The sequence below is a fragment of the Meles meles genome, chromosome 5 (assembly GCF_922984935.1).
Source record: "Meles meles chromosome 5, mMelMel3.1 paternal haplotype, whole genome shotgun sequence".
NCBI lineage: Eukaryota > Metazoa > Chordata > Mammalia > Carnivora > Mustelidae > Meles > Meles meles.
Window position 1 is genome coordinate 50,840,135 of NC_060070.1, and position 27,833 is coordinate 50,867,967.

The 27,833-nt window shown below is 36.4% G+C and overlaps 1 protein-coding gene across 1 annotated transcript in view; it reads left to right on the forward strand.

Annotated features, from left to right (window-relative positions):
• LCA5 (lebercilin LCA5) overlaps positions 1 to 22,322 on the forward strand; it is a 42,565-nt gene extending 20,243 nt beyond the window's left edge. The window contains exons 3-7 of the mRNA XM_046004100.1: positions 13,119 to 13,256; positions 14,206 to 14,302; positions 15,221 to 15,363; positions 17,865 to 17,997; positions 19,646 to 22,322. Coding sequence (XP_045860056.1) covers positions 13,119 to 13,256; positions 14,206 to 14,302; positions 15,221 to 15,363; positions 17,865 to 17,997; positions 19,646 to 20,508 — 1,374 coding nt within the window. The 3' untranslated portion in view covers positions 20,509 to 22,322. The remainder of the gene's footprint in view (positions 1 to 13,118; positions 13,257 to 14,205; positions 14,303 to 15,220; positions 15,364 to 17,864; positions 17,998 to 19,645) is intronic.
• The last annotated feature ends 5,511 nt before the right edge of the window (positions 22,323 to 27,833 follow it).

The following is a 27,833-nucleotide window of genomic DNA, read 5'->3' on the forward strand; positions in this document are numbered from 1 at the left end:
TCTCATAGTTAAGAGCCTTTTATGGTTTGCCTCCCTCTCTTTTTATCTTATTTTTCCTTCCTTTCCCCTATGTTCATCTTTCTTGTTTTTAAATTACACATATGAGTAAAAACATATGGTATTTGTCCTCTGTCTGATTTATTTCACTTAGCGTAATATCCTTAGTTCTATCCACATTGTTGCAAATGGCAAGATTTCATTCCTTTTGATGGCTGAGAAAAATACTCCATGTGTGTGTGTGTGTGTGTGTGTGTGTGTGTGTGTGTGTGTGTACACCACATCCTCTTTATCCATTCATCTGTCAGTAGACATCTGGGCTTTTCCTATCTTTTGGCTGTTGTGGATATTGCTGCTATAAACATTGTGGTGCAGGTGCCCCTTTGAATCACTATTTTTGTATCCTTTAGATAAATACCTAGTAGTGTAGTTGCTGTGATGTAGAGTAGTTCTATTTTTAACTTTTTGAGGAACCTCCACACTGTTTTCTAGAGTGGCTGTACCAGTTTCCATTCTCACCAACAGTGTAAGAGGGTTCCCCTTTGTCAAGAGGATTATTCTGAGTCACAGTTTATAGATCTCCATTCCTTTATGATAAATTATTAGAGCTTTATTCGTTTCCTTCAGTGGTGTCATATTTGATTTCTTGTAATCTTTGATTCTTACATTGGTATTCCACATTTGAGTAAGTAGTCTCTTCTAGACTTTGCAGGTTCACGTTGGCAGAGACAGTTCTTCACCAGTTAGCTTGGCTTGAGTTTCTGCTGGGAATGTCCTTTGGCAGATGGGGCCTGCTAAGAGGGTCTAATTTGGGGCAAGGCAACTGTTTGCTCTCTGAGGTCAAGTCTGGTGGGACATGCCACTGGCTGAGAACAGCTGCTAGGACTGCTGGCTTGATTCCCCACCCAAGTGAGGTTGTAGAATGGGCTCTACTATTGCCTAGACTCTCTGATCAGTCTTCTTAGATAGTGGGGCTTGAGTATTATACTCAGTATCAGATGGGGCATCAGGACAGGACCCAGGGCCTGCACACTCATTGTTTGGGGACCCAAATAAAGCAAGAGTGTGTATCAGATATCCTGTTCTGGTGAAGCCACTGGTTTTGCTCTGCAGGCAAGGAAGGTCCCAGGCTGTTTAGGTACTACTGTAAGCACACCTGTGGGATGTGTTACACAGCTTCCCATGTGGTCTGGGAAGTTTCCCTGGTCAGGCAGGCTGAAGGCTATATTCAGCAATAGGGGCAGCTATGAATTAGTTCCCTGTCCAGGCACAGCAGGAGAAGCATCTCCAAGGCCACTAATGCTCTTTGTTTATGGTCATGACTCAACCTGACCTCTGCCGAAGTCTCCTGGCTGAACAGGGCCATTAGCTTTGTCCACAGGTCATCAGCTCTGCTTACCCACCTCTCAGCTTGAGAATTACTTAGTTACTATGCACCCTCCAGCTGTTCTTGCCAACTCTTATTGGCGGATGGGACTATAGATTATGTTCTACAGGAAGGGGGGTATGACTAAGGCTTCTACTTGGGCAGGATTAGGAGGACCCTTTCTAGACAACTACTAAATTTTCTGGAGCAGGCTTTCTGGTCTCAATAGGCTAGGAGCCACAGTCTGCAATAGGGTAGGACTGTGACTCAGCTCTGCTGGTCTTGGGAAGACCAAACCCCAGGGCTGGCAAAATTCCTCATTTGGGAATCCAAAGTGGGCAGACCTGCACCCCACTGAGTTTCCTAGTCAGACTCCACCCTAGACTTGATCTACAGATGAGTAGAGCTGCTGCTTGGGATTACTACTTGGGCTGTGTAGATAGGAATTTGGTCTGCCAAGATCTGAGTGCTGATGATTAGAAGTCTTTCTCCACTTCTCTCACAGTCAGAGTCCCAGTGCTTGAGTCCTGCAGTTTCCTGGGGTCCTTGTGAAGTAAAACCAGAGTAAGGGCTCCCACAAAGCAGCCCACAATTCTTTGGAGTTGGAGGTCCCACTGGGCTCTCTTTTCCCACTGGAGGAACTAGAGGCATAGGGGAAGGGCAGTGGGATCAGAGTGTAGCTGTTCATCTCACCCTTCTTTAAGATTTTTTTTTTTTTTTTTTTATTTATTTATTTATGTGACAGAGAGAGAGATCACAAGTAGGCAGAGAGGCAGGCAGAGAGAGAGAGAGGAGGAAGCAGGCTCCCCGTGGAGCAGAGAGCCTGATGCGGGGCTCGATCCCAGGACCCTGAGATCATGACCTGAGCCGAAGGCAGCGGCTTAATCCACTGAGCCACCCAGGCGCCCCTCATCTCACCCTTCTAATGCAATCTGTCTTGGTCTCTGGTGCAGGGGGTTGCTTCAGCCTCACTCCTGTGTTCTAGAATTGTCTTAATGGTGTCTTGTCCTTGAGTAGTTGTTAGTTCTTATAAGAGCGAGTGATGTCAGGAATGATGCATGTCATTATTTTGGTAACATCACTTTTTCCTGCCTTATTCTCCCCCCCCCATTTATTTGGAACAATGAATGTTCCAAAATTCATTGTTTATGCACCATACCCAGTGCTCCATGCAATACGTGCCCTCCGTAATACCCACCACCAGCTCACCCATTCCGCCACTCCCATCCCCTCCAGAACTCTGTTTCTTAGAGTCCTCAGTCTCTCATGGTTTGTCTCCCCCTCCAATTTCCCCCATCTCACTTCTCCTCTCCACCTCCCAATGTCCTCCGTATTATTCCTTATGCTCCATAAGTAAGTAAAACAGTGTTATACTTCACTCTCTTTGCTTGACTTATATCACTCGGCATAATCTCTTCCAGTCCCATCCATGCTGATATAAAAGTTGGGTATTCGTCCTTTCTGATGGAAGCATATACTCCATTGTATATATGGACCATATATTTTTTATCCATTCGTCTGTTGAAGGGCATCTTGGTTCTTTCCACAGTTTGGCGAATGTGGCCATTGCAGCTATGAACATTGGAGTACAGGTGGCACTTCTTTTCACTACATCTGTATCTTTGGGGTAAATATCCAGTAGTGCAATTGCAGGGTCGTAAGGTAGGTCTGTTTTTAATTTTTGAGGTATCTCCACACTGTTTTCCAAAGTCTGCCTTATTCTTTTTGAAGGTGATCTGTTATTCCTTTGTATAGATATATGATAATATGTTGAATCTCTTTCCTTACTAACACATATATTAGGATCTTGTTTTGGTGTAGAATAAATATACATTATGGCAGTGAAGTTAAGTCTTTGCATGCATATGTAAGCTAATGGAAAATTCCTGGAAGTGGAAATCAATAAAGCATTTTCAGATCATTTTTGGTTATTTGGTGATGTAAGGAATCTAAAGAATGCTACTGAATAATAGTTTTTTTTATAGTAATAAAGTTAAATTCTTTTATTTTAAATATTATAAAGTTAAATATTATAAAATATTTATAAAATATTCTTAAATCGTTTTATTTTAAAGACATTATTCCTTAAACTAAAGGAATTTAACTTTATTACTACAAGGAAAACTGATTAAATTTAGTTTCCTTGTGATTAATATCACTCAAGAAGATTTTAAAATACATGCATTTTTGGGATGCCTGGGTGGCTCAGTCGGTTAAGCTGCTGCCTTCGGCTCAGGTCATGATCCCACGGTTCTGGGACCGAGTCCTGCATCAGACTCCTTGCTTAGCGGGGAGCCTGCTTCTCTCTCTGCTGCTGCCTGCCACTCTGCCTGCGTTTGCTCTCTCTCCCTCTGACAAGTAAATAAATAAATAAATAAATAAATAAAATCTTTAAAAAAATAAAAAATAAAATACATACATTTTCATGAACACATCTTTAATATGGAAGCAGTGATGACTTTTGCTAACTTGTCAAAAATTATTGGCTCACAATTTAAGACCAAATAAAAAATTATTTAGTTTATATTTAATTATGCTGTCAACTAATACTACTTCCCAAGGTGTTGAGTTCCTAATGAAACGAAATTGTATATATGCATACAGATACTCAACCTAGATTCAAATTCTGGGCTAGCTTTGTGATTTTCAATACCATTTAGATTATCTGATCTCGAGTTTTCAGTCTGTAAAAGCTTGCAGGTGGTGATAAACAGTGTTAGAGAAAAGTTCAGGATGGTTCTAGCTCAGTGCCTGGTACTTTTTAGGCACCTGTTGTATAACTGAAAAATAAAGTGCGCTCAAAGTACATTATTTAAAAGTAAATACATCACAGAATAGTAGTATTTGAGACTTTGAAAGGACGATAGAAATTGCTTTTGCATTGGTTTTCTCATGAGCTCAATGTACTTCAAGGATTTTATTGTTTTCCAGAAATATTCAAAAACTACCAATTTCATCCATTGGTTTTTTTCAAATTTTAGCATTTGTTCACAGGCGGTCAGAGAAAGGCTGAACTATACCATGTGGTGACTGGTGAGTTAGGCTGCAGAAACTCAGTTGCCCAGCAATCTGATGCAGCCCTGAAATACCTTCTTGGGAAACTTTCCAGTTCAACTCAAGCATTTAACAATTGAGGAAGCTAGGACAGAAAGATGTTATCTTTCTTCTCTCAGGTCACATAGAATCACCCAGGACACTAGAACCACATATCTGAAACTAGAACTGCAGTCTGCTGTCTCTCATTCTGTTGCTCTTTTTTTTCTATTACCATTTAGTAAAATCCTTATAATTTTATCACATTTCTAAAAGCTGAGTAATATGATATTCTTTCTTGTAATAATACATTTGAGGTTTTTCATAATTTTATGGTAGCATGAATTAAAATATTAAAATTAACTTTGGCTATTTTATCAGTATCATCTGATAAGATGGATAAGATGATTCACACAATGGAGAAGAAAGAAATTGTTTTTTTCAAAATCTGTCGTATCATGCTGATTCTTTATATGCAGTTTATTGAGCAGGAACCACTTATGAAATCTGTTTCATTTTTGGTACAAGCTGTGCTAAATACTGTGGAGTAAAATCTAGTTATAAGTTTGAAGACAAACACTCGAGAGTGAGCAAAGGCTTGTAAACACTTTAAAACAAAACAGCAGTTTTCATTAGAGTAATAAGACCAAAGCCCACTGTTTGTAATGCACAGAGAAAGTATAACTATTAGATTCCAAGCTTGTTTCTATCTTGTCCTGCTCAAAGCAGATGAAGAAATAATAAGAGATAGATAACTTATTTAAATGAGCTCAGTCTCCACATTCTAATGAATTATCCCCCATAGGACTGAAGAACCTTATGAATGTGATTTCATAGCCTTTGTCAGTGTACACTGGGGAGTTAGGAAAACTAGGGCCAGATAAGAAAAGTGAGAAAAAGGAAGTACCAATGTTTTCAAAAGTAGGCAGAGGTAAATATTAGATAGTATTAATCAGTAAACTTAATGCCAATCCCTACCAAATTTTTGAATGTTTTGGAACATATTTCTCAGAACTATGCTTACTCTTCTCCTCATAAGATTACAAGTACAACAAAGTATACTATACCTATTAATTTTTCTCTATACAAAGAATAGTTAAAGTATATGCTAGTAGATATATTTTCATGTATGGTGGATATAGTATATATAGTAGATATGGGAAATCTTGTTTGTGTGGTGTGTGTTTTTTTTTTTTTTTTAGATTTTATTTATTTATTTGACAGACAGAGATCACAAGTAGGCAGAGAGGTAGGCAGAGAGAGAGAGGAGGAAGCAGGTTCCCTGAGGAGCAGAGGGCCAATGTGGGGTTCCATCCCAGGACTCTGGGATCATGACCTGAGCGGAAGCCAGAGGCTTTAAACCACTGAGCCACCCAGGCGCCCCCTTGTTTGTGTTTTAATGGAGAAATGACTGGTTGAAAATGTTAGGAAGCTTTACAGTTAGATCAGCAACTGAACCCAGAGGGTTCAAATAAATAAATAGCTACATTTCTAGGTAGGTGCTTTGGGGTGCCGTCTTAGGCCCTGGCCCTTTGTCAGCATATTTATCAGTGAATTTGACTGGGCTCCTTTTAGAACAAGTATTATTTCATTTTGTATTTGTAACATTTGACTATCTGGCTAGAATTAATGTTTTTTTCAAGGATGGATCAGTGAAAGAAAGTGGCATTCATGACAGGTTTAGAAATAGGAGGGGCAGCTAATTTCATCATAACAAGATTAAGATCTCCCTGGGCTCAAAATCTGGCCCAAAACAAGCAAGATAAAATTTAATCTGGTTAACTGTTGAGTCCTCAGTTTTTTCCCATCTATTTTATGGGTACCACACAGGGAGACCTGATTTGAAAGTAATTCAAGTTTTAAAAAAAAGCATAGCGTTTTAGTTGTTGAATCTATGGTCATATAGCTGCTTAAAAAGTTAACAGAAGGAAAAAAACAGTTAACCAGTTATGCTGCTGCACAGGCCCTAGGAATTAATAACAACTAATTTTACCAGCCAGATCACATCTGAAAACAGGCACCGTATTTAGGTAACAAACTGACATGTAGAGATCAAGCACAGAACCAGGAGGTTGAAAAAAATAGGAATATAAGAAACAGTGGAAGAACCATGGAACCATGAATAAGATTCAAATTAAGGGAAAATGTAATATATTTCAGTATTTGAAGAGCTGTTTTGGGGCACCTGGGTGGCTCAGTGGGTTAAAGCCTCTGCCTTCGGCTCAGGTCATGATCCCGGTGTCCTGGAATCGAGCCCTACATCGGACTCTCTGCTCGGCAGGGAGCCTGCTTCCTCCTCTCTCTCTCTGCCTGCCTCTCTGCCTACTTGTGACCTCTGTCTGTCAAATAAATAAATAAAATCTTAAAAAAATAAAATAAAAAATAAAAATAAAAAAAAAAAAGCTGTTTTGTTGGAAGAGGAGAAATAGATATGCTCTTGGATGTTCCTGAAGGCAGTACAAAGATAACAGATATTTCTGCTTATTCATAAGGAAGACCTTTGAAATAATAGGAATTGTCTAATGACAGTGAAATCAAACCCTTTGAATTACTGAACTTTCTGCCACCTGAACTATTTGTACAGAGACTAAATGATCACCTACTAGCACTGTTGTTAAAAAAAAACAACAACAACTATTACTATAAGTTGGGCTATGGTTCTTGTTTACCCAAGTGTCTAAATCTCAAGGATTGAGTTACAATAACTTAGCAGAGATGAAAACAGCTGACATTTATAGACTTTTCTAAACAAATGCAATATTGTTATGTTATGTAATATTGCTTTATTAATTAATAAGCAGTAAGTGGAGGTAAGATTAGTTATCATTTGGGTTTGCTTACAGAAGTTGCTAATTTATATAAACCTTTATTTCTTTTAGAGTTAAGAGTTCTGTGATACTTCCTTTTGGTGAAATATTAGTTAAATATTTAAATTTTTGTTTAAAGACATTTTGAAATTGACAGTAAAGTAGGGAAAGAAATACCTGCAGTCCTTCCAGCAAAAGATAACCACTATTTATATTTTTTCAGTTCTGTATCTTTAATTTCTAAAAGCACTTTTAATTTTTTCTTATGAAATATTTTGAACATACAGAAAAGGGAATATTTAAAAGTATTTAATCTACTTACTATTTTGCTACTTTTCCTATAGATCATGTACTTTAGATATTACTTTAAGGCTTCCTCGTACACTTTTTTCCAAAATATCTCCTTTTCTGCTTTTCTCTCCTCAGAAGTAATTATTTTTCTGAAGTTGATAGATATATCTCCTTCCTATTTTATTTTCATTGAGTCGTATTTTTAGAAATTGTCTTTTTATTTTTAAATAAGTAGCACATGTGCATTATAAAAAATGAGAAAAATAACTAAAAAACATTCTTACACTGAGATACCACCAATTTTAGCATTTTGGTATATACCCTGTGTTTTCTGTGTGTACATATTATGTATATTATATGTGAAGAAATTTGCTTTCTATTATTAGCTTTTAGGAATTTCATTTTAATTGAACAATTGAATTTTATTAAATATTCAGTTGCTTTTCTTCTATTGAAATGATTTCTCATTTAACACAGAAAATTACATTTTTACATTATTATTAAGCTACTCTTATCCTTTGCTTTCTTGGTATAAATGGTACTTAGTTGTGATATGTTTTTTATACAGTGCTCTATTTCTTTGGCTAATATTTGGGTTTTTTACAACAACATTCACATATAAGAATGGGTTGGGGCGCCTGGGTGGCTCAGTGGGTTAAAGCCTCTGCCTTTGACTCAGGTCATGATCTCAGGGTCCTGGGATCGAGCCCTGCATCGGGCTCTCTGCTTGGCAGGGAGCCTGCTTCCTCCATCTCTCTCTGTTAAATAAATAAATAAAATCTTTTTAAAAAATGGCTTATGATTTATTTTTCTGGCTGTCCTTATCCAGTTTTGGTATCAAGATTATAAAAATTCTCAAAGAATGACTTAATTCAAATTAGTGTTTTCATTTTCTTTGGATAAGTAGTAGAATTACTGAATCAAATGGTATTTCTGTTTTTAAGTTTTTGAGGAACCTGCATACTGTTTTCTACAGTGCTTGTACCAATTTACATTTCCATCAACAGTGTAGTATATGAGTATACATCCGTGCCAACACTTGTTATTTCTTGATTTTTTTATTCCAGCCATTCTGACAGGTGTAAGATGATATGTTATTGTGGTTTTGATTTGCATTTCCCTTATGGTAAAGGATGTTGAGGATCTTTTTGTGGGTCTTTTTTTTTTGACCATCTGTTTATTTTCTGGAAAAATGTTCGGGTTCTCTGTACATTTTAATCAGATTGTTTTTGTGGTGTTGGATTTTATATCTTTATATCCTTTGATATTAAGCCCTCATCAGATACATTACTTGATATTACTTGCAGATATCATCTCCCATTTATTAGGTAACCCTTTCATTTTGTTGATTTCCTTCTCTGTGTAAGAGTTTTTTATTTTGGTATAGTCACAATAGTTCATTTTTGCTTTTGTTTCCTTTGTCTGAGAGATATCTAGAAAAATGCTGGAACAACCAATGTGAAAGAGATTACTACCTATCCTATCTTATAGGATTTTTATGGTTTTAAGTCTCATATTTAGATCTTTAATCCATTATGACTTTATTTTTGTGTATGGTATAAGAAATTGGTCCACTTTTCCCAGCACTATTTATTGACAGACTGTCTTTTCCCCATTCTACACTCTGGATTCCTTTATTGTAGATTAATTGGCCAAGTAAGTGTGGGTTTATTTCTAGGCTCTATCCTGTTCCATTGATTTATGTGTCTACTTCTGTTCTGGTACCATACTGTTTTGATTACTACATTTTTCTTACCAGTCCAGATACCTTTATTTCGTTGTTTGATTCCTATGGCTAGGACTTCTAGTGCTATGTTGAATAAAGGTGGTGAGAGTGGACTTCCTTGTGTTGTTCCTGTTCTTAGAGGAAAAGCTCTCAGTTTTTTCACCATTCAGTATGATGTTACCTTTGGGTTTATATGGTCTTTATTATGTTGAGGTATGTTCCCTCTAAACTCATTTTGTAGAGGTGTTTTTTTTTTATCATAAATGGATTTTGAATTTTGTCAAATGTTTTTTCTGTGTATTGAGATGATCATTTGATTTTTATCCTTGGTTTTGCTGATGTGGTGTATCACATTGGTTGATTTGCAAATATTGAACCACCTTTGCATTACTGGAATAAACTTCACTTGTTTGTGGTGAATCGTCCTTTTAATGTGTTGTTAGGTTTGCTAATATTTTATTGGGGATTATTGAGGATTCATTGATGTATTTGGAAGCTTTCTCTCCCAAGAAATAAAGGACCTAAGTAAATAAATTCAGAAATGACAGAGAAGTAACAAATGATACCACAGAGACACAAAATATTATGAGAGGCTACTATGAAAAATTATATGCCAACAAATTGGACAACCTAGAAGAAATGGATAAATTCCTAGAAACATAGAATCTTCTAAAACTGAATCAGGAAGAAATAGAAAATTTGAATAGCCTGACTACTAGTAACAAAATTGAATCAATAATATTAAAAACTCTGAACAAACAAAAGTCCAGGGCCAGATGAATTCACAGGTGAATTCTACCAGACATTTAAAGAGTTAATACCTATTTTCCTCAAACTTCCAATAAACAGAAGAGGAAGGAAAGCTTCAGATACATTCTACAAAGTCACATTACCTTGATACCAAAACCAGACCAAGGCAGTACAAAAAAAGAAAACCATAGGCCAGTAAAATCCCTTATGAACATAGACACAAAAAAATTCTCCAAAAAATATTAGCAGACTTCATTCAATATAATTTTTAAAATTACTCACCATGATAGAGTGGGATTTATTCCAGGATATCAGGGTGGTCCAGTATTTAAAAAATCAGTCAGCTTGGGGTGCCTGGGTGGCTCAATGGGTTAAAGCCTCTGCCTTCAGTTCAGGTCATGATCCCAGGGTCCTGGGATTGAGCCCTGCATCAGGCTCTCTGCTTGGCAGGGAGCCTGCTTCTTCCTCTCTCTGCCTGCCTCTCTGCCTACTTGTGATCTCTGTCAAATAAATAAAATCTTGAAAAAAAAATCAGTCAGCATGATGCACAGCATAAATAAAGTGATAGTAAAAATCATACAATCTGCTCAATAGCTGAGAAAAAGCATTTGACAAAATTCAACATCCATTCATGATAAAACCTCTCAACAAAGTAGGTGTAGAGGAAACATAACTCACCATAATAAAGGCCGTATGTGACAAACTTAGAGCTAACTCTAATCATACTGGGGAGAGGGGGAAGAGCTTTAAGATTAGCAACAAGACAAGGATGTCTTGTTCTTACCACTTTTATATAACATAGTACTTGAAGACGTAGGCATAACAATCGGACAGGAAATAAAAGCCATCCAAATTGGAAAGAAAAAAGTTAAACTTGTCACTGTTTGCAGATAACATGTTATCATATGTAGGAAACACTAAAGACTCCACCAAAAATTATTGGAAGTATTAAATGAATTCAGTGAAGTTGCAGAATACAAAATTAATAGCGGAAGTCAGTTTGTTTCTATACAGTAATAACAAAGTAGCAGAAAGTGAAATTAAGAAAACAGTTCCATTTACAAATGAACATGGAAAAAAAGAGGGGGCAAACCATAAAACAGACTCTTAACTATAGAAAACAAATTGAGGGTTGCTGAGGGGGATGGTTTGGGGGGGGGAGGGTTAAATAGGTGATGGGGCCTAGGGAGGGCAGAAAAGATCCATTAAGACAGATCAAACTGATGGTTGCCAGAGGGGAGAGTGGTGGTGAGAGGGGCAAAATGAATGAACTGGAATAAGAGATACAGGCTTCCAGTTATGGAATGGATAAGTCACAGGAATAAAAGGCACAGCACAGGGAATATAGTCAATGGTATTGTAGTAGTGTTGTATGGTGGGATGTTAGTTATAGTTGTGGTGAGCACAGCATAAGGTCTGGAATTGTGGAATTGCGATGTTGTACACTGGAAACTAATACAGCATTATGTGTCAACTATAGTAAAAAGTTAAAACTTAAATGCCACCTTATAGAAAATATTTTTTCATATGTACTCTCCTTCAGCTCTCTGTGTTATTTCAAAGTAGATCTTGAATATCCTATTGTATTATTCATAAATATTTCACTTTTATCTCTCTAAAATAGAAAGACTTTAAAAACAAAATACCATTAACTGATACCAAGAATAACATCTAAGAAATAACAACTTTTTAGTATTTTCAAATATCTAATTAGTGCTCAAGTTTCCAATTGTTGTTTGAGATATTTAAAGACCTTAAGGCATCCCCTAGGGCCAGAAGGGTCTATATATATAACAGTCCTGAGACAATCAGGGACCTTCAAATGAAATGCAGATGAGAAAAAAAAATTATACAATTAAAAAAAAGCTGGTGGGCTGGAAAGAAAAAGTGTGGTGACAGAGTGGAGGGAGGTGTGTGCTTACAACTTACTGCTTTGGCTGTGCCCATTTCCCACTAGGGAATCCTTGAGTTGGGGGATATTTCCTAGAGATTCATCGATGATCTCTTGTCAGACCCCGGGCATACAGTGGGAAATGGTATTCCTTCAGTTCTCTTTAGCTCCTCCTCTTTCCTTTTCCTCCCCTTAGTCACTGTGGTCTCTCCTCAGAGAGAGTGAGGCCCTCCAACTGCCACACATGTGGCCGGGCAGGTCCCCGCTTAAGACCTTTACCCCCCACCTCTTCTGCCAGAAAGGTTGGATGGGCCTGCCACTACCTCTGCCACCTATACCACCACCCCTGGCTCCACAGCCTCTGCTGATGTCCAGTCCACCCACTTTCAGGTGCAGAGATGGGTGGTTCTCTCAGGTGTCTTGGTGTGCTGTGCAGAAGTGCTTTTGTTTAGTTATGGATGTTTTATGGCTCTGATTAGTTGTAAATTGAAAGGTGGGGGGAAAAGAATGACTCATGCTACCATGATGTTGATGCACCTAAAAGAAAACATTTTAACCTAAGTTTTTCCACAAACTTTATGAAAAACATTTGAATACTGTGGACATGACTGTTACTTTCATCTAGAAATGTTTTACAAAGTAATCTCTGCACCTTGGATAGTACTGTGTCATTTTATGCAGCTGTCTTGGTATATATTTGCCTGAATTGTGACTCCCAAAAGCCAGTGTTTCTCATCACATCCTTTGGCTGAATTTGCAACCAACCTAAGTAACTGTTCATATATGCTTCAGGCAAATGCTTAAGAATTTACAAATCAGGGTGCCTGGGTGGCTCGGTGGGTTAAGCCGCTGCCTTCAGCTCAGGTCATGATCTCAGGGTCCTGGGATCGAGTCCCGCATCGGGCTCTCTGCTCAGCAGGGAGCCTGCTTCCCTCTCTCTCTCTCTCTCTCTCTGCCTGCCTCTCTGCCAACTTGTGATCTCTCTCTGCCAAATAAATAAATAAAATCTTAAAAAAAAAAAAGATTTAAAAAAGAATTTACAAATCATTGTGAAACAGAAAATAAGGAATAATAGGCTAAGTACCTTACTAAATTGTTGGTAAATCTGTTTTCCAGTTTATGTTCATGAACACAAAGCTCAGCCTGATTTGTAGGTCTTGTAATACTACTGAAAACATTATTTCGATGCTAAGTGCAGTGTTTTACTCTTCGGTTATTTTCAAGTATTATTTTTATATGTTTCTATACACATCATAGGAACTATCCAAAAACCTTGAGCTGAGTACTAACAGTTTCCAACGACAGTTGCTTGCTGAAAGGAAAAGGGCATATGAGGCTCATGATGAAAATAAAGCCCTTCAGAAGGAGCTGCAACAACTGTATCACAAATTAAAAGTATGTGTTTATTTATTTAATGGGTAATAGATATGTGAACTGTATTGAACACTCAGCATTTTAAAACACTTATTCATATTTATAAGTTGGAACAATGTAATTTACAAAATTCTATTCCCTTTGGTACTTTTAAAGAAAAGTTTTGGTAATATAATCACTATGACAAGAGTGAAATATTGAATCCAAAAGTGAAATATTGAATCCTAATAGAATTGATATAACTGAAATAAGTTATGGCATTTTGGAAGGAATTATGGGAACTAGTGTTTTTCTCTGTTGTGTATTTGAATAATCCAGTGTTCTTCCTCAGATAACCCTAGGATTATTTTAAAAGTTGTTTCAAATAATGCCCTCATTGTCAGTGTTGAGAGGAAGCATTCACATTATTTAATTTTGTTGAAAGTATTCTTAATTCTATTCAGAGGTCATTGATGGGAGGAAATTTTGTGCAAAATTAAATGCTCATGCATTATCTTACATAGAATTTTCATTTTGTTAATCAAATTCTCCGAAAGAATCATTGCCTCAAAATGATAAAGAACACTGTTTTTTTAAAAAGTCTAATTTTTAATGTGTCAGTAACTCAAAAGCCATGTTTGAAAGATACCAATGAAATTATTTTGGCTTCTGTTGCCAAGTTGGAAGACAGTTGAAGATACAGCTAGCTCTATTAGGTAGGAATGGGTAGAAAATGAATTTTGCCTTATTTACTCTAATTTTTTTGACTGTCAGTACATATTACACTTTTTAGGGAGAATCATTGCCCTAACCTAGATGTTCTAGAGATATTCCTTTCTGTAGTTCAGTAGTTAAGAAGGGAAACTGAACTGGTATATATATTCTAATTTGGTAAGGAAAATACCAGTTGACAAGGTGAGAATTTTTGTTTTATTGTAAAGTGCTACTCTGCATCCTTAATTGTATTGTTTTTTGTTTGTTTGTTTTTCAGGAAAAGGAGAGAGAACTGGATATAAAAAACATATATTCTAATCGTCTGCCAAAGTCTTCTCCAAAGAAAGAAAAAGAACTTAGATCACGAAAAAATGGTATAATAGTTATTATTATTGATAAACATTGTAGCTGTCACTAATAATAAAATCAAATAATTCTAAAGTAGAAGGAAGGGGAAAGAACTTCATTGAAGTAAATTTAAATTTCCTTATAGTTAATTTTCAGAAATCCTCTTTCTCAGTTTTTCCTAAGGTTTAAATTTTTTCTTATAATTTATTTTTGAAACTTTGAAGATAAGTAAGAATACTCCAGACTGGTGCTTGATTTTATTTTAATGAACCTTTATTTATGCATCACTTAGCTTTAACAGTTACATATTTTACTAATCTTATTGCATCTATTTTTTTCTACTTCTAGAATATTTTTTTTTAAAGAGTATTTTAAAGTTAGGGGCACCTGGGTGGCTCAGCGGGTTAAAGCCTCTGCCTTCAGCTCAGGTCATGATCCCAGTGTCCTGGGATCGAGGCCCGCATCGGGCTCTCTGCTTGGCTGGGAGCCTGCTTCCTCCTCTCTCTCTCTCTGCCTGCCTCTCTGCCTACTTGTAATCTCTATCTGTCAAATAAATAAATCTTAAAAAAAAAAAAAAAAAAAAAAAAAAAAAGAGTATTTTAAAGTTAATCCCAGCTGTCATTTCATTTCACCCATAAGTACTTTGGCATTATTATGCATGTCTTTACTTTTTTTTAAACAAAAGTATAAGTTTTCATCTTATAAATTGCAGAAAGTTAAAAACAAACTTTGTGAAAGCTTAATAGGGTTTACCTGTCTAAATTGTCCTCAAATTACATAATTGGCAGTAAATCCTAAAATAAAAATGGTAATAGTGAGTAGTCATAGAGCTGAGCAAAACGTGCATTATCTCATGTAGATGGTGAACATATACCAGTTAAATTCCACATATCTTAGCACTGTTCAGTATGATTAGAAAAATTCTTCCGTACTTTTCATGGTAGCTGCATGCCAGAGTGATTTTACAGAACAGTGTACAAAAGGAGTACAAACCAGTGAAGACTTCAAGCTGGAAGAATTTCCTGTGACACCACAAACAGTTATGCGTTATGAAAACAAATGGGAAGAACCTGAACGTCTTACTTTGGTGAGTTTAGCAATATGATTAGGTACTAAACTCTAGGTTTGAAGTTATTCCTAAAAACACAATATCAAACATTTTAAAAGTTAGCAATGAAGCTAGTACTGTATCTGTGTAAATATGCAAGTAGCCTTCTAAAGAGAGTATTTTATTAAATTCCTTTGGATTGATTCTTAGTTTTCTTTGCATCTTCCAGATACATCAAGAAAGTTAGTTATACCTTCTGGGTTGGAGATAGAAGTTTTTCTTTTTCTTTCCTTTTTTTATTTTTTTATTTTTTTTAAAGATTTTATTTATTTATTTGACAGAGGGAGAGATCACAAGTAGGCAGAGAGGCAGGCAGAGAGAGAGAGAGGGGGAAGCAGGCTCCCCGCTGAGCAGAGAGCCCAACGCGGGGCTCGATCCCAGGACCCTGAGATCATGACCTGAGCTGAAGGCAGCGGCTTAATCCACTGAGCCACCCAGGCGCCCCTCTTTCCTTTTTTTTTTAAGAGAGAGTGGTGGGAGAGAGAGAGAATCTTAAGCAGGCCCCATGCTCAGTGCAGAGCTGGAAGCAGGGCTCGATCTCACGGTCCTCAGATCATGACCTATGCTAAAATCAAGAATCAGGTGCTTAACTGACTGAAGCCACCCAGGTGTCCCAAAGATAGAGGTTTCTTACCTTTTATGTACCCAGATAGTCTCTAAAAACCCTCTTTGCTTTTATACATAATAGCAAATTTTACTAGTTTTCAAATAATTTTTTTAAGATTTGTCTTACATATTGTTGGTCCTCCTATTATGTGAGAATTTTTACAGATTAGCTGAATGTTGATCAAAGTATTGCAGTGGACTCTGACTTTCGATCATTCAAATTAGAGTGAAATTCACGGGCGTCTGTGTTTGGGCCTTCATTTAAAAGGACATAAACACAACACCAGATGTTCTTTTCTCTAAGAGGGTTCTATATTTTAAATTCCAAAGAAAACAATATACTGGGGATCCAGCATATTTCATATTATTCCTGGGTTTTTGTGCCGTAGAGTTTTCCCAGTGACCCTGAGATTTTTTTCTTGTAGTATAAAACAGAAAGGATGGGCAGATTTGGTTCCTGGGTAGCTGTACCTGCTGAGTGTCTTTCTTCTTATATTTTCACTATCATTGAAACTAAATCATGTTGTCTCTTTGAAAAGGGTAAAGTGTGGAATAGCAAAGTCATTCTTAACTTTAAAAGGACTTAAAAAATGGTCTTTGTAAGATTCAGCATGAGGAGCAGCAACCTTATACAGTGAAAAGAGCAAAAGAGCCTTGGAGTTAGAACCAGAATTTAATTAAAAAGGCAGTGCTAACATTTTAGTTGTGTGACTTTCTGGAGCTTCAATTTCCTAATCTATAAAACAGGGATGGTTTACCCGTCAGCTTGTGGTAGTAACTAATCACAAAGTTTTTAAAGCTCTTCAGACTGATCCTGCCAGTCTGAAGGGTCTTAGCAAAAGGGAGCATTGTTCAAGAGCAAGCTAATTTGCTATTGGAAAGAGATCCAGAATACAGTGGCTCAAGAAATATATAAGTTTTCTTTCTTTTCAAATAGAGTGAAGGTCAGTGGGTAGTCCATTATAGGTAGATAGCTTTGTTCCTTGGCAGTCATCCTCTTATTGTTCTTACATCTGAAAGAGTGTAGTCTTCCTCTGTATGGTTGGAATTGGCTCACCACCTTTGTGAGAAGGAGAAACACAGAAGTGGAGGGCAAGCAGCTTTTATTTTTATAAATGTGATTAGAAGTTGCATATATACTTTGACTCAAATCCCTTTGGTCCTGTTTAACTGCAAGCGAGACTAGCAGATGTAGTCTCCAGTTGAGCCGCCTTATACCCTGCTAAAACTCAAGGGATTCCTAACTAAGAGGAAGAAGAGGAAAATTGATACTAGGGGACAACACTCTGCTGTACTAATAATAGGTATTTGACTTTTACTCAGAAAAATTACACCCACGTATGAAAGGGACCATAAAAAACAAGTAATTTTAAGTTTATATTTTTATTTGATTTAAATATTATAAAATTTACTGGAGGCTTTGGACACAGTCTTAAGTATAAACTCAAAAGATTCAATGCAGTTGTTATTGCCTGTATTATAATTCAGCACACCTTCCAACATGGCCTCCATAATTGGCTAATAACCTTTCCTGGTTAACTGAATTAATCAGATTTTGTTGTGAAACATACAAAGCAAGGATACTTCTGAGACATGTCTCTTCAGAATTTTTTGTGGGTTATTGGCTTTAATTCCATGATACTGGTTATGATATATGTTATACTTAAAAAATTTTTTTTTAAAATAATCTTGTGTGCTTCTAAAGCATCTTGCAAAGGGTGGTAACTTGTGACTTACTCCTTTATTAAATTAAAATTGGCTTTAATTTCCAACTTATTTGGTGTCATATTTAATGCAAGATGACTCTGATATTTAAATAGCTTTTTCCCCTTTTGACATGTGAACTTGCATTTTTTTAAAAAAATATGTAATAGGACCTGGAACTGCAAGAGAGAGGTGAACGTGAAGAAGCAAGGATTCTAACCCCAACTGTAAAAACAGAAGAAAAATTTGTTAAAGATCAAGGACTCCGTGTTGTAAATCAGGAATTTGAAAAGCTGGAGGATGGTAAGAAAATTTGTTTCATCAAGTAATGAGTCAGCATCCTTTGGCAAAGAAAGGGTTAGCATCCCCTGATACTTTCCAGCGGAACAGTAAATTGGTTATACAGAATAAAAAAAGGTAGATACAGTGGTAGGACATGGTCTGTTAGGAATCACAAACATTTGAATAAAGTTACTAAGAAAAGAAAAATGTAACTGTTGCTGTTTGGAGTTAGGGAATAAGGACAAGTTACCTTCAGAAAATTCAGATGAAGTGGAATTCAGATAAAAGAAGAAATTTTTGTGTGTTTGTTAACTAAAGCTTGATGAAGAGATAACTGAAAGACAATGCACTCTATTGGCTTGACCTTGAGACTCCAATCTGTAGCCCAAACATTAAAATCAGTGAATTGTGAGGTCCTGAATATATTCCTGTATGTATTCTTTCATTTTGGTATGAAAGTTTAGTGAACCAACTCACATAGTTTCAGATACTGAAAATGAAGTTCAGGAATAAATTCATTTCCATCTGGATATAAAGTCTTAAAAGTATGGGCAAGAGGGATCCCTGACTCTAATCTTCTGCTTAAAACATATTTCATTAGTTTTATAGAAGCTTCTTGCAGAGAAATCCTTTTTTTCCCTTTAAATTATGACTTAATTGTTGCTTAAATTAGTGAATGTATATTTGTGTGTGTGTACTTAAAACAGTTGAAATAGAAGATTTATCTATATTACTATTGGCTAAGGCACAAAGGGAGATGCTTTCACAGTATTAAAACGTAGAATAGAAAGGTATTATGGTCAGTTGGGTTTAAGAAGACTAGCCCCTTCTTTTCATCTCTATTTTTCCCCCTGGAGTTTGTATGAATTAATGACCTCAAACATCAGTGAGAATGTATGCCATTTACTAAAGTTACTCAGAGTAAGTGGTATTTCTCACACCCATACCTTAAAATACTTGCATGTTTCCAAAATAAGGACATTTTCTTAAATCATTCCAGTATAGTTTTCAACTTCAGAAAATTTAACTTTGATACATTTCTCTAATCTGCTGTCCATAGTAGTTTTATTAGTTGACATAGTATTGTCCTTTATAGCATTTTCTTCTCACCAGAATATGATGATGAATTGCATTTAGTTCTCCTGTCTCTTTAGTCTTCTCTAGATATTTTGTGAGGTCAACATTTTTGATGAATAGAGACCTATTTTTTAAAAATAGAATGTTCATTTGGGGTTTATCTGAAGTGTTCTCCTAATTAGATTCAATTTAATTTATCTTCAGTCAGAATACCAAATAAGGGATATTGTATCTTTTTCAGGGTATGACGTGCAGAGGTTCAATTTAAGTTTAAAATAAACTCCCATCTATCCATCACCTTTCATTCAGTGTATAGCACTATATTAAGTATAAAAAATAGAGAACCTTCTTCCTTACCTCTACACTGAAGAACAAAATTTCTTCCATAAATGTGAATTTTAAATGCAATACACATTAAGTACATTCTTTCTGAATTCCAGAATATCAAGTGTAGCAATGAAATTTATGGTGTTCATTCTCACTGTACTGATAACTAAATTGGACTGTTTTATGGAAGATGACAATTGAGTTTTCCTACTTAAAAATATTAACTGCTGTAAAATCCCATTTTTTTTAAAATTTGATTTTACAGAGTGGGAAAGAGAAGAACTTGTTAAAAAGCAAAAAGACAAAATATCTTTGTTAGAGAGAGAAGAAAAGCCTGCATTGGAAACTGGAAGATACCAAATGGAAATGTATCAAATTCAAACTATAAATAAATTAGAGGAAGAGGAAGAAGAAAGGCTGAAGAGAGAAATGCTACTTGCTAAACTGAATGAAATCAATAGAGAACTCCAAGATTCTCAGAATATAAAATGTCCTCCTCTGCCATTGCTGCCTGATTCAGAATCAAAACTGCACTCCCCAGAGAGAAGCCCCAAAACATACATGTTCTCAGAATCCTCAGAGAGAGTATTTAATGGGCATCATCTGCAAGACATCAGCGTTTTCACTACAAAAGGAGATGGTCAGAATCCAGGAAATAACAGAAGCCCAGTCTCCCCAAATGAGCTTGCATTTGGCAGCTATGTGCCTTCGTTTGCAAAAACATCGGGGAAGTCAAATCCATTTAGCCAAAAGAGTGGCCTTTTGGATGTCCAAAGAAACGGTATAGAGAAACTTGGTAAAGACAGTGTAGATTTAATTACAAGAAGAGAGAAAAAAGCTAATCTGATGGAACAGCTATTTGGTGCCAGTGGCAGCAGCACCATCTCCTCTAAAAGCAGTGACCCAAATTCTCTGGCTGTCAGCAAAGGAGACTTTGATCCTCTAAATTTTCTTCCAGGGGATAAGAGCAGCAGGGATAGAGAATATGATGAAGATGACGACTTTTTCCTCAGTGAAGGAAGAGGTTTTAATCCAAATAGACACCGATTAAAACATGCAAACAGTAAACCAGCAGTAAAAGCAGTGGAATCTGTAGAAGATGAAATTGAAGAGGTAGCCCTGAGATGACTGACTGCAGTATACAGTTTTCAATTGTAAATATTAAAATATTTTAATACAATATTTATTACAAACCTTTAGAATTTTTAATATTAAAAAGTCCTTATTAAGGAATGATTTGTAATAGACAAATACAGTGTAAATGAAAAGAAGTAGATCATATCACACCACCTAGCTAGTCTGCAAAGAATGAAGGAGACTCTTGAATGAAACCAAAAAGAGAGATATATCTTACTTGGTTTTGGCTTTTTTATTTACAAATAGGTTTTACCTCTTAATCAGCTTTATAGGAAGTTTTACTACATTGGAGTTCATATTTCCTATTTTTAATCCCTATTTTTATTTATTTACTTATTTTTGGTCATGTCCTCACTGAGCTAAATATAGTCTTGTCGAGTGGAAATTAAAAGTGGGAGACTCTGGGTTGGCAAGTGTAGCTCCCAGATGGTGAAGCCCTGTGCTCTGTGGACAGGAAAGGGGTCCCTTACATAGCATAGTTGAGCTACACTTAAGTGGAAGCAGTGACAACAACATAGGGATTTCCCACTTAAGAGAACTGTGCTAACACAGGTTGAATTCAAAAGACATTTGTCAATTTGCATGGATAATTCCCTTTTCATGGCTCCTAGAAGCTTGGGTACAGTATAATCAGTACTTCTTTTTCTCCTCCTCTTACACTATATCTCAGTGACTGGGTATGAGATTTCATACCCAAATACAGGAAATTAAATTTCATCCTAATATAGAAAGATTTTTTCAACTCAATTATGTTTCCAGAGTAATCCAACTTGGAAATTTTAATATATATTTTTAAGGTTTGAACTTACTGTCAAAAACCAATGATAATGATATTGTAATACTATTGGACTTTTAGAACTGATTTTAAAGCAACCTTTGGTTAAAAATGTTTTAGAGATGGGGCTTCTGCCTTGCTGAGTAGGGTGGATATTTTTATGTTGAAATGCATGCGTTGGTCTTCTGCTGTTCATAGCTTACTTCAGCTACAAAGGAGTTGATGACCTTGGATTATGTTGGGTATGATTGATCCTTAAGAAGTGGTAATATACCATCAACTGAGGAGAAACACTCTTAAAATGAAGAGTGGTGGAAACTGTGTCAGGGAAAGCATAAAAAAAATGTAGGTTGACACTTACTCTAAAGTTAGTTCCTGCCCCCTACCCTAGAATTTAGTATGATTTCTGATGCCAAGATATATACTGATGAGGGGACTAAGTTACTGTTTTGAGTTCTTATGAATGCTTATTATTGAATATAATTTCATAACTATTTGGCAAGAATTACCTGGATAGGTCTCTAATGAAAAGATATGCTATCTGTCATCTTCTAAATTGTGTTACTATCATTTATTGGGAACTGAATCTCCCAAAAGTGCTAAAGTACATTAAAAATTGTTTTAGCAAAGAGATTTGTATGTCTGATATAAATAAGCTTTTAGTATGTTGCAAATCATTCTAATATATGTAAACCACAATATTGTAATTCAGTTCTTGATAAAATATTATGTAATGTTAATTTTGTTCATAGCTGCTAATTTTTCTGCCAAAAGTATTCTAATTTTTAGATTGCTTTAAGTGGCTTTTAAAAAGCCTTTTAGTAAAAGTTTTATATTTAGGTCATTTAATTAGTCTCTTGGTTTTTTTCCTACATAATTTTTCTAGTCTCTTTCACCAGATAAAATAAGACAGAATCATTAAAATTCAACTTAAAATTGTTATTAAAATGTACAGAACAGGTTTTTCTTTATGAAGAAACCTCAGAGAGTAAATCTTTTTTTTTTTTCTTTTGTAAATGTCAAGTTAAATTTGTTATTTGTACTCAGAACTCTTAACTAATAAAAACTAAAAACACACTATGGCTCTTTGAGTGATACCTTAGGTCATTTAGGAAATTCATGGTAGAATGATAGAAAGAGGACCTGCGTAGTTAATTTTTATTATTCTTTTTTTTTCCTGTCCAGTATTTTTAATTGAAGTAGGTGAATTTGCCCTAAATCAGGTTAGACAGTATGCTAGTCTTATCAGATAATTATAGTTTTAATTAATCCTTTCACCCTTAATAGCTATCCTAATGGCATATATTCTCATAATATAAAAGGGTGGGGGTAAGGAGGATTAAATTGACTCATAAAATAAACTTACTTCATGGCTGATTCGCTATTTTTCTGATCCTCCTCTCCATCTCCTATCAGACACACTGTATACCTTTTGGTAACCCTGGTTGGGTGTTGGATACAGCATGCAGATCTGCCTGGTGAAAAGGGGAAGGGAAATGTGTGTTACAGTGACAATGTGGGGTTTTTAGGATTAAAAAAGGAACTATAAATTATCAAGAAAAGATCTGCCTTTAAAGCTTTCTCCTTTCTACATGATAAGTGCCCCCTTCAGATTAAAGTCGCCTTTTATATCATTTGAAAGTGCTCTCTTTTTAGTAAGGAGCATATAGTCATTCACTAACTGGGTGCCCTGCATGTAGTAGGTGCCAGGAGAGTAAGATAGGCCCTGCGCTTGCCCTCAGAGTGAATGCAGAGTGCAGGAGGCCAGACCACAAATAGCTCCATCCCTGCCCTCCCACCAGTTCTCTCACTGTCCTCAGGTTTGCTCAGCTGTTACTGCTCTTGTTTAATACTTTCAAGGTAGTTATGAAGGATGAATGAAATACTTAATGCTTGGCAGGGTGCTTGGCACATTATAAGTGTTCAGTAAACATTAGCTGTTCTCATAGCTGATTGACGTTATTTTAGAGTATAATTGAAAAATAGAGCATAGGTATGTACATATATTGACACTACACTTTGCACAAGATAACAAGCAAAAAAACTCTCCAAGTTACCATAAAATATCTATGCTAAATATATTGTGCCCCCTAGGTCTGCACTTAGAACTCTCCTTGCTTTATTCAGCATTAACTGTGCAGTAAGCTTCACAGCAAAAATGAAATACAGAAAACACAGGCCTTTATGATTGCATAATGTGAAAATTTGTTCCTCAGTTCTCCCACAATGTGTGTATCCTTGGGTAAGCTACAAAACTTCTCTGTATCTTCTTTCCCCCCTCTATAAGATGGGGCTAATAATAGGACCTACCTCATGGTGACTGCATATGTTAAATGAGTTTATATGTGAAGAACAGAAATGTAAAGGCTCAGGTTATTGCTGTTGATGTTTTGGAAAGGTAATGGAGAAACAGGGAAGAGAAGTGTTACTTGTTGAATGCCAGGCATGGCAGTTGGCGTTTTTATGCATGTGCTCCCCATAAAATTTTTTCTCAAGTAGATACTGTTACTCCCATTTTACAGTTAGGGCTAATAGACTGTAATAATGAAAGTGATGGATACAGGTGATAGACTACATTCAGTAGTGTCAATTTAAGAAGTCCAAAGAAATAAGATATTTCAGAAAATAATTTTGCACTAGTGGTAAGTGACAGAAACCCAAATCAAACCAGCTTAAACAAAATGTTTAAATTATTTTGGCTTGAATATGGAAAGCTCAGTAAAGTGTGGTTTGATCTGGAGGTTCAAATAATAGTGTTTACTCTGCCCACCTTTTAGCTTGGCTCCTTTTAACTGGGCACTTGCTTCAAAAAGAAAATCTCTGTAGCTCTGGCAAAAGTCTGGTTGGCTAGTTTATGTTATATGCCCACCTACAGGGCTGGTGGCATGGTGTAGAAGGAAGAAACTACTATCCCTCTTCATGGAATGATCACAACTTCTATGGATAGGGGAGGCATTTTTCCCTGATGAAGAAATTTTAGACATAAAAAATCCATTTAGTTATTGTGGGTTTCGTTCTAGACCACCATAATGAAGCAAGTCAATTTTTTTTTTTAGTTTTCCAGTGCATATAAACCCTAGGTTTACACTATAGTCTATTAAATGTCCAATGGCATTATGCCTAAAAGCAACATACATACTTTAATAGAAGTATTGCTAAGGGGTGCCTGGGTGGTTCAGTCAGGCATCTGCCTTCAGCTCAGGTCATGATCCCAGGGTCCTGGGACTGAGTCCCACATCAGGCTTGCTGCTCTGCAGGGAGACTGCTCCTCCCTCTCCCTCTGCCTGCTGGCTCTCCCTGTCAAATAAACAAATATTTTTAAAAATAATAAAAATATTGCTAAAAAAGTGCTTACCATCATCTGAGCTTTCAGCAGGTTGTAATTTTTTTTTGCTGGTAGAGGCCTTGCCTCAATGTTAATTACACTGACTGATCAGGATGATGGTTACTGAATGAGGGTAGATGACTGTGGCAATTTCTTAAAATAAGACAACAATGAAGTTTGCCAAATTAACTCTTCCTTTCATGGTTTCTCTGCAGCATGCAATGCTGTTTGACAGCATTTTACACATAGTAGAGCTTCTCTCAGAATTAGAGGCAGTCCTTTCAAAACCTGCCACTGTTTTATCAAGTAAGTTTATGTGATCTTCTAAATCCTCTGTTGTCATCTCAACAGTCTTCACACAATCTTTAGGAGTAAATTTCCATCCCAGGAAAACACTCTTTGCTTATCCATAAGCAGCAGCTCCTCACCATTCAGGTTTGATCACAAGATTGCAGTAATGCAGTCACATCTTCAGGCTCCACTCCTAGTTCTCTTCCTATTTCCACCACATCTTCACTTACTTCCTCCACTGAAGTCTTGAACACCTCCAAGTCATGCGTGGGGGCTGGAATCAGCATCTTCCAAACTCCTGTTCATGCTGACACTCGGAATTCCTCCCATGAATCACAAATGCTTTTAATGGCATCTAGAATGGTCAATCTTTTCCAGAAGGTATTCAACTTGCTTTGCCCAGATCCATCAGAGGAATCGTGACCTATGGCAGCTACAACCTTACAAAATGTATTTCTTAAATAAGATTTGAGTGTGAAAATGACTCCTTGATCCATGGCTACAAAATCGATGCTGTGTTAGGCATGAAAACAGCATGAATCTCACTGCACATCAGCAGAGTTCCTGTGTGACCTGATATGTTGTCGAGCAGTAATGATTTGAAAGGAATCTTTTTTCTGAGTACTAGGTCTCAACAGTGGGCTTAAAATATTTAGTAAATGATGTTGTAAGCAGACGTGCCATCATCCAGGCTTTATTGTTCCACTTATAGAGCACAGGCAGAGTAGATTTAGCACATTCTTAAGGACTCTAGGATTTTCAGAATGGTAAATGAGCATTGGCTTCAACCCCAAGTCACCAGTTTCATTGGCTCCTAATAGAGTGTTGGCCTGTCTTTTGAAGCTTTGAGAACAGACACTTTAATAGCTATGAATGTTCTAGATGGCGTTCTCCAGTATAACGGGTTCATTTGCATTGAAAATCTGTTTACTGTAGCTTCCACTAATGATCTTAGCTAGATCTTTTGGATAACTTACTGTAGCTTCTACATCAGCACTTGCTGCTTCACCTTGCATTTTTATGTTAGATGGCTTCTGTCCTTAGACGTCACGAACCATTATTTGCTAGCTTCAGACTTTTCTTCTGCAGCTTTAACACCTCTCTCAGCCTTCACAGAACTGAAGAGAGTTAGGGCCTTGCTTTGGATTAGGCATTGGCTGAAGGGAATGTAATGGCTGGTTTGATCTTTCCAGACCACTAAAACTTCCCAATATCAGCAGTAAGACTGTTTCACTTTTTTACCATTCATGTGTTCAATGCAGTCGAATTTTTAATTTCCTTCAAGAACTTTCCTTCTCATTCACAGCTTGGCTCTTTGGCACAAGAAGCCTAGCTTTTGCTCTATGTCAGTATCCAACATGCCTTTCTCACTAAGCATAATCATTTCTAGCTTTTGATTCAAAGTGAGAGACATGTTTCCTTTCACTTGAACACTTAGAGACTATTGTAGGATTATTAATTGGCCTAATTTCAATATTGTTGTGTCTTAAGGAATAAGAATGCCCAAGGGGAGGGACAAAGGGAATGACCAATCTTTGACTGCTCCACAGTCAGAACACACAACAGTTACTGATTAAGTTTGTAAGTTTGTTATCTTACATGGGAGCAGTTTGCGTCCCAAAACAATTATAATAGTAACATCTAAGATCACAGATTAGATATTTTTGTATGGTTCCAGATGGTAGCTACACTTGCTGGGAGCACAGCAGAATATATTGACTTGTTGAATCACTATGTTGTACACCTGCAATTGGTATAACATTGTGTGCCAGCTATACTTTGATTAAAAAAAAATCACTGATTAAAGATCACCAAATAAAATGAAAAAGGTTAAAATCTGTTATTAACAAGAATCATTAAAATGTGACACAGAAATGAAGTGAGCAAATACTGTTGGAGAAATGACACGAACTTGTTCAATGCAGGGTTGCAACAAAACTTCAAATTATAAAGCAATTTTTTTAAAAAAATGTAGTGTTTGTGAAGTGTGCAACAAAGTGAAGCATAATAAAAGGAGGTATGCCTATATTTTCCAATTAAAAATATTTAAATTAATGGCTCTTAGGGAAAAACATTGAAAGGTTCTTTATGGAACAAGTGTTAGTTAATCAAAACCTTATTCCTAGGAACAAGCTACTTTTGTGATATGATTGTAATCATGGGATTCCATTATGAAGTTCGCTGTTACTGAGGGGTGAGCTGTTTCATCACTGTGTAAGATAAGTATGCAAGACAATTAAACTACACTTTGGAATTCATAGAAAAGTTCCAGATAAGTATTTTTTCATACTAGATGCTACATTTATGAAATATATTAATATATAAATGAACATTCTAGCTCAATCTAGAATAAAACAAAAATTAGAAATGGGTAGCCAGGATAGGGTTGAAAGAATACTGGCTTTTCAGTCAGGAGTTGAGTTGGAGTTTACCACTTACTAATTACAACCTTGATCAAATCATCTAATTTTTCTTAAGGTCCCTCAGATGTGAAGTGGGGCTAATCATATTTTACAAATGAGGATTAAATGAGATGATGTTTCCTTGAGAGAAGAGAGTAGGTAATATAAGCCGGTCACTAGAGGGAAAGCATTACCTACCTATTAGCATTTTCTTTTGTTTCTGTATCAGCACCCCAACCGTTTTTTGTTTGTTTGTTTGTTTTTATTTAAACAACAGAATCTTGTTCTATAATCTGGCGTCTTTGAAATCGTCCTGTCTTTATGGACCCATGCAGAAATTGCAGTCCCCCACAGAAGGCACGTTGCTGCTGCCATGAACAGGCAGCCTGTGGGAGAAGCAGTTTTACACACATAGTTTTGCTTCTCCAGCTGTTTCCATGGGGAGCAACAGAAATCAGGAGCCCATACTCTTGTCTGAAGGCAGAGTATTAGAATTCAGGAAGAAACCTCCCTGCTAGTATAG